Genomic DNA, 13,212 nt, shown 5'->3' on the forward strand with positions numbered 1-13,212 from the left:
ATGCGCCCACTGTCATCACAGGGTCCCTATAAAGAAAAGGGAGGGATGCCTGGGTGGCTCATTAGGTTGAGCGCCTGATTCTTGATTTCAGCTCAGGTGGTGGACTCATGGTTGTGAGTTCGAGCCCCGTCTTGGGCTCTGTGCTGACGGTGTGGAGCCTGCTTGGGATTCTTTCTCCCTTTCTCCCTGTCCCTCTCCTACCCAAGCTTGCTCTCTCAAAATAAACAAACAGATATAAAAATAAAGGGGGGAGGCAGGAGAGTCGGAAGGAGGTATCCTGATGGAAGCAGAGGTTGGGGTGACATGGGGCCACTGGCCCAGGAATGCAGGTGGCCTCTAGAAGCTGGAAAAGGCAAGCGAACCTATCCCACCATAGAGCCTCCAGAAGGAACCCAGTGCTTCCAACTCATTTCAGATAGCTGACCTCCAGACCTGTATGATAATGAGCATGTGTTGTTTTAACCCTCTGAGTTTGTGGTGGTTTCCTACTGCAGCCTTGGGAATGGAATCCCTTGGGCGCTTTGAATGGCTTACTGATTCCCGCAGCCATGAATAAGAACATCTTCGAATGACCAGAATCCGGTGTCCTCCCTCTTACTGTCTTCTGCTTCTTATGATTCCTGTGTTTCTGGCCTTGTCTTCTCTACTACACCGAGCTGCTTCAGGGCAGCCTTGCTCCCTGTAGGGTTCAGCATCTAGCCAACTGTGGATAAATAATAACGGCAACGGGCCCTGTTGTGCTGGGCAATGTTCTAAGTGGCTCCCCTAGTTTCATCCGCGCGGTGACTCTAATCCCCGTGAGTCAGATGAGCAAACTGAGGTTCAGAGAGGCGAAGGATCGTACCGTTGGCAAGATGCAGAGCCCAGGTCCTAACCTTGGGGGTTGTGCTCTTGATGTGTCCTTCCCCCTCAATCAATTTCAAAATGAAATCAATTTCAGTCTCCAGAACTTGAGATTCTCCTGAGGATGTATTTTATTTTCTTAACGTTTATTTACTTTGAGAGAGTGTGCACACATGGGAGGAGGGGCGGAGAGAGAGAGGGAGAGAGAGAGAATCCCAAGCAGACACCATGCTCAGTGCAGAACCCGACACACTCATGAACTGTGAGATCACAACCTGAGCCAAAAGCAAGAGTTGGACGCTCAACCAACTGAGTCACCCAGGCACCCCAAGAGTGTATTTTAAAGGGTAAAACTCAAGAGGAGGATAGATCATTCATTTCTCTGTTTTCAGTGATTGGAGTTTGCTTTCTTTCATATTGGTGCATTGAAATGATTATTTTATCTTTTGTTCTTTTTGGGTCTTTTTAAAAAATCTTTTCATTATCATACTTAGTTTTTTTTTAGTGGAACCTGATTTTGGTCTCTGGTTACTTGAAAATCGTATTAGTGCAACTGGGTTATGGATGCCTAACCCGTTTTGATGTGGGATCTTTGCATCTTATTTAAAATAAGGCAGTAATTAGACATTTTAGTGTTTATTTGTGAGGCTCTGTTCTAAACCGTAAAAGTACAGTTCATGGTTAACATCTGTATTAATGGATGTTTTGAATTCATAAAATGCTAAATAGAGATGAACACATTGTTTTCTAAGGATGACTCAAAAAAATCATTATGTTGGAAGCAAAGGATTTTAGTTTTCTATTAGATTTAAAGAATTTTCTGTAAAACACATTACTTTAGTTGATAGAATTTGGAACTCAGTGTGGAATCCTTCGTTTGTAAGTTAGATTGTATTCAGCTAAGTTATTCTTTACACAGTACGAGTTTGTCAATAAGAACCACAGGAAAAAAAAATACCTTGGATTTCAGATTTGGTGTGACGTGTATATTTCCTGCTTGCTTTCCACCTAGGTACACCCCCAGAAATACTTGAAGAAAGTCAGTCAGGATGTAGCCTACCTACAGGTCTTGGAGCCAACGGTTTGAAGAAAAGCAGTTGGGGGTTCTTCCTTACTGGGATCGTTGGTGGGACCCTGGTGGCCGTGTATGCTGTGGCCACCCCGTTTCTAACACCGGCCCTCCGAAAAATTTGTTTGCCATTCGTACCTGCAACTACAAAGCAGATTGCCAACGTTGTGAAAATGTTGCATTGCAGAAGAGGGTCCCTGGTCGACATTGGCAGTGGCGACGGACGTGTTGTGAGTTCCGCTAAGGCATTTTAAGGTTTCAAACCCAAAGTTTTAAAATTTCTGCTTCACGTTTCTTGTGAGGCTTATGCAAAGCCCCGTTAAATCTCACGGTAATTAAGTCGTCATGTATTTTGTGTGTGTTTAATGATCAAACCTTCCAGCATGATTTGGAATTTATTTTTCTCAGATTTAATTTTTCTGAAAGGGAAAAGTGCTCTGTAGATCCGCCAGGTAAAAAGGAGCAATTAATTGGTAATTGTGAAATTGTCCAATAAAAAAACTTGGGTCAGTAGAGGTGGCATAATTAGAGGAAACATTGAGTCATAAAGTTTAACAGAGATGTTTGCTTCTGTATTTATTAATATTCTTACATGCATAATAATCTTAAGGGGTAATGTAGAGTTAAAATATGAAAGAGCCAGCGCCATTAACCCTCATTTATCCAAAGATCAGACTTTGAGTGAGCTCAGCATACTGACTCCAGTTGAGAACCTATAAATAAAGATTCAGGGCCACTGACTGCCCGGTGGGTGTCCGAGAGCACATTTCTTCATGGGCCTGGTGGCATCATCCTTAGGCCTCCATCCAACCATGAGCCAGAAAGTGAGGATAGCAGTAGTCAAGGCCTGCGTTCTGGAAACATTTATGTGGGGACCAAAAGGGGCACAGCACCTTTCACCACCCCTGCAGCATGGACCTTGTGATTTCGTCATAGTGACTCGAATAGCCAGGAGGAGGTTAGGAAGTCACTTGTTTAAGAAATCAGGAGATGTATATATTTTATTTTAGAGAGCATGAGTGGGGGAGAGGGGCAAAAGGAGAGAGAGAGAATCTTTAAATTTTGTTCTTAATGTTTTGTTTATTTTTGAGAGAAGAGAGAGGGATGGAGCGTGAGCAGGGGAGGGGCAGAGAGAGAGGGAGACACAGAATCGGAAGCAGACCCCAGGCTCTGAGCTGTCAACAGAGAATCCCACGTTGGGCTCAAACTCACGACCCCTGAGATCACGACCTGAGCCAAAGTCAGATGCTTAACCGACTGAGCCACCCAGGTGCCCTGGGAGAGAGAGAATCTTAAGCAGGTTCCACACTCAGCACGGAGCCTGATGGGCTCGATCCCATGACTGCGGGATCATGACCTGAGCCGAAATCAAGAGTAGGATGCTGAACTGACTGAGCCACCCAGGAGCCCCGCAAGATGTATATATTAACCAGGAGGAAGTTTTAAAATCCAGATTTGAATGCTTTACACATCTGAATAGTATCTCTGTGGTTTCCTTTTCTTAAGGGGGTGACATTGTAGTTAACTAGGGAAATTACTGTTGGCGGACGGCTCCTTCAGGCAGGCTGCCTTGAAGAGTGGGCAAGACAAATGAGCAGAGGCCCCAGGCCCAGCCCACCGTCCTCACCTTACAGAGGCCGGTGGCATTCTATGGTTGACTTTGTTCTGAATCGTTCCGCTTCTCTTTTACCCGTTTTCAGTTTTGAGTGAGCAGTCTTTAAAGCCAAAGGAACTGTGTAAGTAATGGCAGGTTCTTCACGGACAGGATTTTGATTGCATATTACAACTAGTTCACAGAACATTCTCCCAGGCAGGTCCATCTTGCCCGCTGCTGTGCTGTCACTGATGGAGAGAGACACTGGGTTTTCAGCAACTGGTCAGGCCTCCCCAGGGGTCGGCCGATCCAGAAGTGCTTTATCCAAAGCAAACCTGACCGTTGCAATGCTCGCGGTGAAATCTTTGACAAGAACACAAAAACTGAGTTTAAATCAGTTAGCGTTGTCTTGTCTACAAAGCTGTAGAACTTTAGAGTTGTCTTTAAATGATATTTTGAACAAAAGAGGTGCCTTTTTTATCGGACGTTTTGATTATAGACCATAAATGGGAGGTATTCATATCATTTGACCACGTAAGTTGATGTTTTTCTTTTTTTCAATTAAATTTTTAAAATTTATTTTTGAAATTCCAGTACAGTTAACATACAGTGTTTTATTACTTTCAGGTGTACAGTATATCAATTCAGCATTTCTGTATGTTACTCAGTGCTCATCATGATCAGTGTGCTCTTAATCCTCCTTACCTGTCACCCAGCCCCCCACCCACCTCCCCTCCGGTAACCATCAGTTTGTTCTCTAGAGTTAGGAGTGTGTTTTTTTGTCTCTTTTTTTTTCATTTTTTTTGTTTCTTAAATTCTACATATGAGTCAAATCATGAGTATTTGTCTTTCTCTCACTTATTTTATTTATTAGCATCATACTCTTCCAGATCCATCCATGTCATTGCAAATGGCAAGGTTGCATTCTTTTTTTATGACTAGTATTTCGTTATGTACATATATATATGCATATATATGCATACACATATCTCTTTATTCATTCATCTAGTGATGGACACCGGGCTGCTTCCATAATTTGGCTGTTGTAAATAACGTTGCAATAAACATGGGGGTGCATATATCCCTTTGAATTAGTGTTTTCATCTTTGGGTAGATACCCAGTAGTGGAATTACTGGATCATATATATGGTCAATCTATTTTTAATTTTTTGAGGAATCTCCCATACTGTTTCCCACAGTGGCTGTGCCAGTTTGCAGTCTCACCAGCAGTGCACGAGGGTTCCTTTTTCTCCACATCCTCGCCGACGTCAGTGTTTCTTATGTTTCGGGATTTTAGCCATTCTGACAGGTGTGAGGTGATATCTCACTGTAGGTTTGATTGCACTTCCCTGATGATGAGTGATGTTGAGCATCGTTTCATGTGTCTCTTTGGCCATCTGTATGTGTTCTTGGGAGAAATGCCTGTTCGTATCTTCAGCCCATTTTTAATTGGAATGTTTCAGGTGTTTTGGTGTTGAGTATAGAAGTTCTTTATGTATTTTGGATACTAACCTCTTATCACATATATCATTTGTAGATACCTTCTCCCATTCCATAGGTTGATGTTTTTCTTATCTTGAATAAACACTGACTTCTTTCTGCAGGTGATAGCAGCTGCAAAGGAGGGATTCACCGCTGTCGGTTATGAATTAAACCCATGGCTCGTTTGGTACTCCAGATACCGTGCTTGGCGAGAAGGGGTGCAGGACTCTGCCAAATTTTATATTTCAGATTTGTGGAAGGTATGTAAGGCAGAGAATGGTCCTCGGAAATGCCAACCAAAACTTTATAATTCATAATTAGTATGACTAAAAAACATAAAAAGGGGACACCTGGGTGGCTCAGTTAAGTGTCTGACTTCGGCTCAGATCATGATCTCACGGCTCATGAGTTCGAGCCCCATGTCAGACTGCTCAGACAGCTCAGAGCCTAGAGCCTGCTTCGGATTCTGTGTCTCCCTCTCTCGGCCCCTCCCCTGCTTGTGCTCTTTCTCTACTTCAAAAATAAACATTAAAAAAATGTAAAATGTATTAAAGGAAAAATAGTTAAAATTTAAGTGTATGTTTCTGTATAATGAAACGTGAACACCTTTTAAATTGACAGGTTTACCTATCAACTCTTTTAGAGTAGAAGCTTAAGGTTTTAAACCTGGTAGGTCATGTGAATTCCAAGAATTTGCTCAATTAAAAAATTTCTCATTTCTATTTATTACAAAATGATGAAATTTTTTTTTTTTTTACTTCATTTGGAAATCTTATAAATTGTAGACATTAATTTGTTAATGTTCTTGGTAAACGGTGGACTTTTCTGTGTGCGTGCTTGTGTGTGTGCAGAGGTGTGTGTGCATCGCTGTGTATGTATGTGTGTGTGCAGGTGTGTTTTGCAAGAGGCAGAGATGAGTGCAAAAGAAAGAATCCACTATGTTTTCATGGTTCTTTCTGGTCTTCATAATGTATAAGAAACTTCCAAGTTTATTTGTACTCTAAAAAAATATACCCTGTAATTTTGCTTTAGGAAAGCTCCATAAAATGCTTTTTCTTAAATAAGAATTTCCCACTGTAATATTGTCATCAGTAGCTTATAAAAATTCATTGAGTTTTGCTTGCGTTGTTTTTTATACCATATATACGTAATGATCTCTCTATGGAGTAAATAAGACTTTTATTGGGCAATAAGAATTTTGACTGGCAAAGCACTTTTCCCCCAGTTTTTCGACTAAAGACCATTTTATTTCAGTTTTTGGGTAGTATTTTCGAGAGGAGGCGGGGGACTAGAATTCTAAGGATGGCTCAGCACGAAAGGCAGGTGGTTCCCTGATCTCGCGAGTTCTCGCCGAGCCGGTTTGGTGTATGGTGGGGTAGCGTAGAGAGTGTGGACTGGGACATAGATGGCCACCGGCTGGTCACTGGATGAGTCACTGGCAAGTCTGACAGATGACCCCTGGGGGGCCCCGTGTGTAGTATCCCTGAAGATGGCAGGAGTGACTTACAGGGAGGTGTTTGGAAAACCGGAATGGGCTGAATTAAGAGACAGAAGCTCGAACGTGGGTTCTTCTCGTGAAATCTTAAAGGGAGCCACATCCCTTGTGAAAAGCTGTTTGATGAAACGGATCCTTGTGTTTGGCCTTTTAAAATTAACCTGTGCCTTGTTCCCCCTCTTCTTTAGGTTACTTTTTCGCAGTACACAAACGTGGTTGTTTTCGGTGTGCCTCAGATGGTGAGTACGCGTCCTCCTGTCCCTGGTTGGTTGGCTCTAGGTCCCGTGTGGCCCCTCCAGGTCCACCACACCGTGTCCTTGGCCGCCTGCCCCCGCGCCCACGGCGTCCTCCCAGGGATTCTGGGGCCACGTCGGATTTCAGTTCACTGGCTTGACAAAGTACTTCAGGGCCTTAAAACTTTAATCATAAAAGATTCAGTCATGTTAAAACTTTTCTTCAGATAAAATTCTCAATGATCTTCCTAAGCCCTAAAACTTCCAATCTGGAAACTGCTTTATGAGCTCTCGGTGTCTAATGTAGTTGGAGATTTTCGCGGTTGCTCACTCACCATCCAGCTGAGGTCACTTGGGAGAGTTAATGGCATGTTCCCTTTGAATTGATCGTTCCTCCGATTTTGCAATGAGGCCGTTTTCGGGGCGGGTGAGCGCTGGCTAGTTTCAGTTGACCTCGGCTTACTGATTTGTATCGAACTTTGATTACGTACTTTCAGAAGTGAAAATACCCTGGCATCTGTGCTGAAAATGGTTCTAAATTTAGCCTTTGGAAAGATGACCAGGATGGGATGCTTTTATTGTAATTGTTGGTTTACGGACCATAGAAAGAAATCCCTTTTCATCTTTCAAGGTCTATAATTGTAGCCATAATAATCTTGGCAAAATTGGATGTTTGCTAAAATGCCACTATGCAACTGATATGTATGGTTTTTAATTTAAAAAAAAAAAGGATATTTACTTTTTGGTTGTTTTGTTTTCTTATTCACACTTTAATTTTGGTCGAAGGTGGTTTAGTGCTTGAGAAATTTATTCTTACTATCAGGATGTTGGGTACAATGCCACATTTATTTTTAAGTTGATTTAGAAGTGCTTTTGTTACATATTTTTGAAAGGAACAGTATTCTATATGTTTGGAAATCTCAGTAAGCCTAAATTTAAGGTGAAACTGGGGTGTTTACACTTTTGTTATAGAAATCAAAAGAGGGGGGCGCCTGGGTGGCTCAGTTGGTTGAACGTCCAACTCTTGGTTTCGGCTCAGGTCAGCATCCCAGGGTCATGGGTTTGAGCCCTGTATTGGGCTCTGTGCTGCCAGTGTGGGGCCTGCTTGGGATTCTCTCTCTCTCTCTCTCTCTCTCTCTGTCTCTGTCTCTGTCTCTGTCTTCTTCTCTCTGTCTCCCTCTCTGCCCTTCTCGTGTTCTTTCTCTCTCTCCCTCCCTCTCTCTCTCTCTCCCTCTCTCTCTCTCTCCCTCTCTCTCTCTCTCTCTCTCTCTCTCAAAATAAACAAACTTAAAAAAAGGAAATTAAAAGGGGCATGAGTTTAAGTCATTTAAGAAACTGGGACCGTAGCATTGCTATGGAACTTGATGGTTATTTACTACTTATGAAGTTTGGGCATTCCTTTGGATTAATTAGCATCTTGGAGCAAATAGATTTCATTTGAATTCCATGCTTTATGAAAATAGAAAATTAATATTTATTGAGATTTCCATGCCATTCTGGGAGGCCGGCCGATCCTGGCCTGAGTGTGGGCTCGTGAGGCCCCAGTGGGGGGCAGCAGTGGCCTTTGGTGGGCACGTCACCCCGTAACCTGTGGGCTCCAACTCCTTGTGCGTCTTACCGTGTTTGAGTATGGTCGGTTTTTGGAGCTGTTCACCTAGCAGAAATAAGAGTCCTCTCTTTGTTTTTTTGGTGAATGTTTTTGCAATTGTCCATTTTTCTGTACGCAGAGAAACCTTAAGTAAGGAACTTGTGACATTTCACTGTTCCCAAGAAAAAGTGGGGCAGTTGAAGTACACAAAGCATCCGTGTTCCCTGGAATGAGCGAGAGGGGTTCAGCCAGCATGCAGTTTTCCATGCAGGTGTATTGTTCACGGGACCCACAGGGGATCGTTCATGCATGCAAGGCCCCGCTCGTAACCCTCATTGAGCTTCACCTACGTGGAGCAGGGAAGGGGAGGGACGGTGCTGGCTGGGGATTCAGGAGGCCAGCTCTGCTCTCCGGAGCCGTGGGAGCCCCGATCGGGTCGTCTTTAGTGAAATGCACTTCCCTTGTCTGAGCACTGGTCGGCAGTCCAGTCATGGCATCATGGCTCAGCAAAGCCAGCGGAGCATGAATGTTCCTGTGGCAGCTGAGGCCCACACAGGCCCGGAGAGAGCTAGGGGAGTACGCAGGGAACGTGAGAGGTGGAAACCTGGTGTTCTAGAACTCGTCCACCCGCTTCTCATACCGCACTGACTGTTGAGCTTTTGTGGCTCAAAACTCATTTCAACAGGTGTGTCTGTAACCCCCCCCCCAGGAGTGAGGAATCTCGTTCAGATCTGGTAAATCCAGTGCTAGCATGGTAAACACCCACGTGTAACTTGAGCTTATGTTCTTTTCAAAATGTGACAAGATCAGTCCTGCCCTTGTTTAAAACGCGCCCAGGACGTCTTGCTGCTTTAAAGCAGTGAAGATAAGCCTGAATGCTCCACGTGGCCTGAGGCCTGGCGTGGAGCGGCCCCTGCTTCCTTCAGCTCTGTGCTTGCCAGCCCCCTGCCCTTCTCCCGGCCCCTGGACTCCACTGTGTGAGCCGTGTTCTTCCCTCTGACCTAAGTCCCCCCAGCTCTGGGCCTAGTTGGCGAGCTGCTGACCACTCACAGGTCGGGTGTCCTTTCCTCCAGGAAGTCATCCCTGATTGCCCAACGAGACAGACCCCAGTGCCCCTGTTTTCCGTCTGCACAGTGCCTGTTCCCTCTCTGTAGTGAGATCGTATTTACTCATGTGATGGTTTCGGCACGTTTGCTGTGTGGACCGCACTGTGAGCTCAAGAGTGAGGGCCGGCCCGTCTTTGCTCCCAGACCCCCAGCGCAGCGGCACCAGCACAAAGCAATGACTCAGATACTCATTAAATGAATGAACGAGTATGGTAGAAACATATCCGTTAATGACACTTCCTAGCGGGCTGTTAAATTTCATAACTTTCAAAGACTGACTAATTTAATTTTAGTTACAGATCCTGTTGTGAATTGATGAACGAAAATGTTATCGTGTCCTGATAAAGATAAATGATTCACAACGGAATCCTTTATCCTTTGTCCATCCATTCAACAATTATTTATTCGGTGCCCCTAAGTGCCAGGTTCTGTTCTAATCACTTGGGTACTTTAGTGCGTGAGAAAGAGAAACATCCTTGCCCCGAGGTGCCTAGACACTAGTGGGGAGAGCAGCTCTTACCTGGGGGTACCCATGTAAGATGTGTCATTCAGTAGCAGGAGGTAAGTGCCGTGGGGCAGACTAAAGCAGGAGAGGGAGGGGAGGAGACAGTGCCCCTGAAGAGGACATGTGGAGGTAAGGGGGAACGTGCCAGGCAGAGCCATTGTGGAGGCGCCCAGGGGTGTTGTGCCTGTGGGGTTCCAGCAGCAGCAGGTGGGGGGTGGCAGGAGCAGGGAGAGGTGACGTCAGAGGGGAAATGGGGGCCGTGCTGTTGGAATGCAGACGCCGTGGTGGGTTTGGGCAGAGGAGCAGAGGACCTGCCTGGGTTGCAGAGGATCTCAGGCTGCTTTGTGGACGCCGGGTGCGGGTGGAAGCCGGGAGACGGGTTCTGAGCTCTTGCAGGCATCCAGACGGTAGGTGTGCTAGGCTCGTGTCCGGGCAGCAGCAGTCAAGTTCCGGAGGCATCGTGGAGATGTCAGCAGGATGAGCCGGCACATCCGGTGTGGGGCGTGCGAGAAAGAGGGACCAAGGGCACCTCGAGGGCTTTGGCCGGACTAACTGGAAGTTTGCAGTTGTGACTGAGCTGGGAAAGGTGCAGGCTGTGCGGACCGAGGAAGAGGGCCGGGGGTTCCTCGGGCAGGTGAAGCCCGAGATGTGTGTGGAGGTGTGAGGTTGGCAGTGGTGGGTGGAGGGGGTCTGCGACTCAGGAAGGGGAGGGGCCTGGAGATTGCGCATCAGTCCCCGAGGGAGCTGAAGCCCGGGAGCGGCCGAGGTCACCCGGGAGGAGGCAGAGCGGGTCGGGTCCGGAGTTCTGGCCTCTGACAAATGAGGGCACCCAGCCAAGGACCCGAGAGGAGGTGTTGGGTAGGAGGAAAGCCCTGGGGGGGTGGTGGTTACCCTAGGAGCCCGGTGAAGCCAGTGTTTTGGGGAGGAGGGAGACGTCAAGGGGCTCAAGAGCTGCTCATGGGTATGGCTAAGTTGTCCTATGTCTTAGAGCTGGTTTCAACTTAGGCTTAAAGTTTTGAAGATGTAATTAGAATATGACGAGTTCGTGTCACTTTGAAACCTATAATTGTATGAATAATTTTGAATTCCATTAGACAGACATGACACATCACTGCCTCTCTTTGTGCGTGATATCAAGACCCGGGCTCATTGCATATTTATGTGTAATTTAGCCAGTTAATTTCTTGTGATTGAAATAGCTCCTTTCATTTGTGGGTTTATCTTGACTTAGCATATGACAGTCATTGGGAAATAAAGGAAACTGTAAAAGAGAAAAGAATCATGGTAACATGAATAAGTTTACAATTATTCTTTTTATGAATAAAATTACCATAAGAAATCTCTGATACTTTGGAAACATATATATTGTCTCATTCTTCACCTATTTAATGTTTTGTTCAAGGAACAAAACTTTCTTTTCTTTTTCTTTCTTTCTTTCTTTCTTTCCTTCCTTCTTTCTTTCTTTTCTTTCTTTCTTTCTTTCTTTCTTTCTTTCTTTTTTTTTTAAAGAAATCTTTCACTGGCTGTTAAAAGAGTAGAAATATCCCATCCTTAATGGCATTTACTTTTGGTTATATTGGTATGAATTGTAATGAAGAATTAGAATTTTGGCTCTCTGTAGCCTTAGGCCATGTAGAGGACTTTCCCCAAGCTGCTTTTTAAAGGTATAGATCAGGAGTAAAGTTTTTCTAGAAGCACTGTCGATTTGTTTGTAGTTTTGAAGGGATTCGTTTTGCTCAGGTCTTGGTTTTGAGACAGCATTTCCCATTTAGAGGAACCAGGAATGTTTGAGAGGTGGTTGATCTGAGGGCTGAGTTGGGGACCAATAACAAAAGCCTGGGGTGTTTTGTTGATCCCAAGTCTAAGGAAGTGTTCAGAATATTTGTTGGGGGCACATCCAAAGGAGAGAGAAGCCAACTTGAGGAGGCTCCTGGTGGCCAGACGGGGGCAGTCTGAGCATCAGAAGAAACAAGGGTGAGAGTGGATTACAACCCATTGAACGAGATAGGAATCTAGGAGCTGTTACTTATGGCAATAGGTAGAAAAGAAGGGAGAGTTCTTCCTTATGGTAGAATGCTGACTGTCTGCCTGGAAGGAATGACGGAATTAGCAAATGGCCACTCTGCAACCGTATAGGGAAAACTGACTCAGGCGGGTCATCAAGAATGCTGCATCTCGTGAGGGACAGTTCGATGAGCGGCAGGATATTTACATCGTCTCAAGCTAAGTCTGACAAATTACTCATTATGAAGGAAAATTAGTAACCCCGCTATGGAGATGCCAGGTGGTGACCATCAGTCTCAAAGCAGAAAGTCCTCACGGGTGCCTGACTGTGGGGCCCTGAGAAGCTCACCGCCCCTCTTGTGGGGCATCGCCAAAGATGCACGTGCTGAGTCGTCACGAGCACGCATCAGATGATCCAGGGTGCGGGCCACTGGGGAAATAACTGGCCTGTATTCCTAACGCTGTCATGAGACAAAGGAAGGTCACGGAACTGCTCCAGATTGAAGTAGACTAGGGAAACATTCTAGCTGAATGCAATATGACATCGTAAGGAAAAACATCATAAAGGACGTTATTGGGACTTGAGGCAAAATTGGAATGCGATTGGAATTATTATTATTGGAATACAATCTTCAATATCCTGAATTTGATAACTGAGCTGGGCTTATGTCTTAGGAAGCACTGAGGCATCAAGGAACAAAGGGGCATGTGTGTGCAACCTATTCCCAAATGGTTTAGGAAAAATAATTCATAGAGGAAGAGGGCAGATTGGAGAGAACAAATATGACAGAGTATTAAGAATTGGTGAAGCTGGGTAAAGAAGTACGGGAGTCCTTTGTTTTCTTCTTGCAACTGTTCTCTAAATTTGAAATGACTTCAGAATAACGAATGAAGAAAGTGGAAAAAATACTTTTAGGAGGTAAAGCTGGTAGGATCTGAAGATAAAGTTTTAAGCGATTGTTAATTTGCCGTTGTGATTACCATGACAGTGTTTTCAGCAGGTAGATTGGTAATAAAAGGATACAAAAATGATAAAAGGATTTTACTTTTTAGAAGATATGTTGATTGTCAACAAATTATCAGTGTATTATAGATACATTTTTGAAGAATGGTGAAATATTTCATTATATTTCAAGTTGGTAGAGTCTGTTTTTTCATGGTCTAATTTAATGATACCGTATCTCACTGAATCTAGATGCTGTCAATTTTAAGATGCCCCATTGCTATTGAGAAAGAAAAAAATACTGCCAATTGTAAATCTAAGATTATGTCCATTGTAAGGTGTATCCTGAT

General features: G+C 44.5%; 1 protein-coding gene across 7 annotated transcripts in view; it reads left to right on the forward strand.

Moving 5' to 3' along the window:
• The window catches only part of ATPSCKMT (ATP synthase c subunit lysine N-methyltransferase), a 334,726-nt gene that overhangs the window by 2,689 nt on the left and 318,825 nt on the right, over positions 1-13,212 (forward strand). For all 7 annotated transcript variants that reach the window (XR_006206496.1, XR_006206497.1, XR_006206495.1 and 4 more), the window contains exons 2-4: positions 1,856-2,142; positions 5,111-5,248; positions 6,672-6,722. Coding sequence is in view for 1 of the 7 variants with exons in the window: in XM_042953211.1 (XP_042809145.1) it covers positions 1,856-2,142; positions 5,111-5,248; positions 6,672-6,722 (476 nt within the window). In the remaining 6 variants the exon portion in view is untranslated. The remainder of the gene's footprint in view (positions 1-1,855; positions 2,143-5,110; positions 5,249-6,671; positions 6,723-13,212) is intronic.

Source organism: Panthera leo, chromosome A1 (genome assembly GCF_018350215.1).
Source record: "Panthera leo isolate Ple1 chromosome A1, P.leo_Ple1_pat1.1, whole genome shotgun sequence".
Lineage (NCBI taxonomy): Eukaryota > Metazoa > Chordata > Mammalia > Carnivora > Felidae > Panthera > Panthera leo.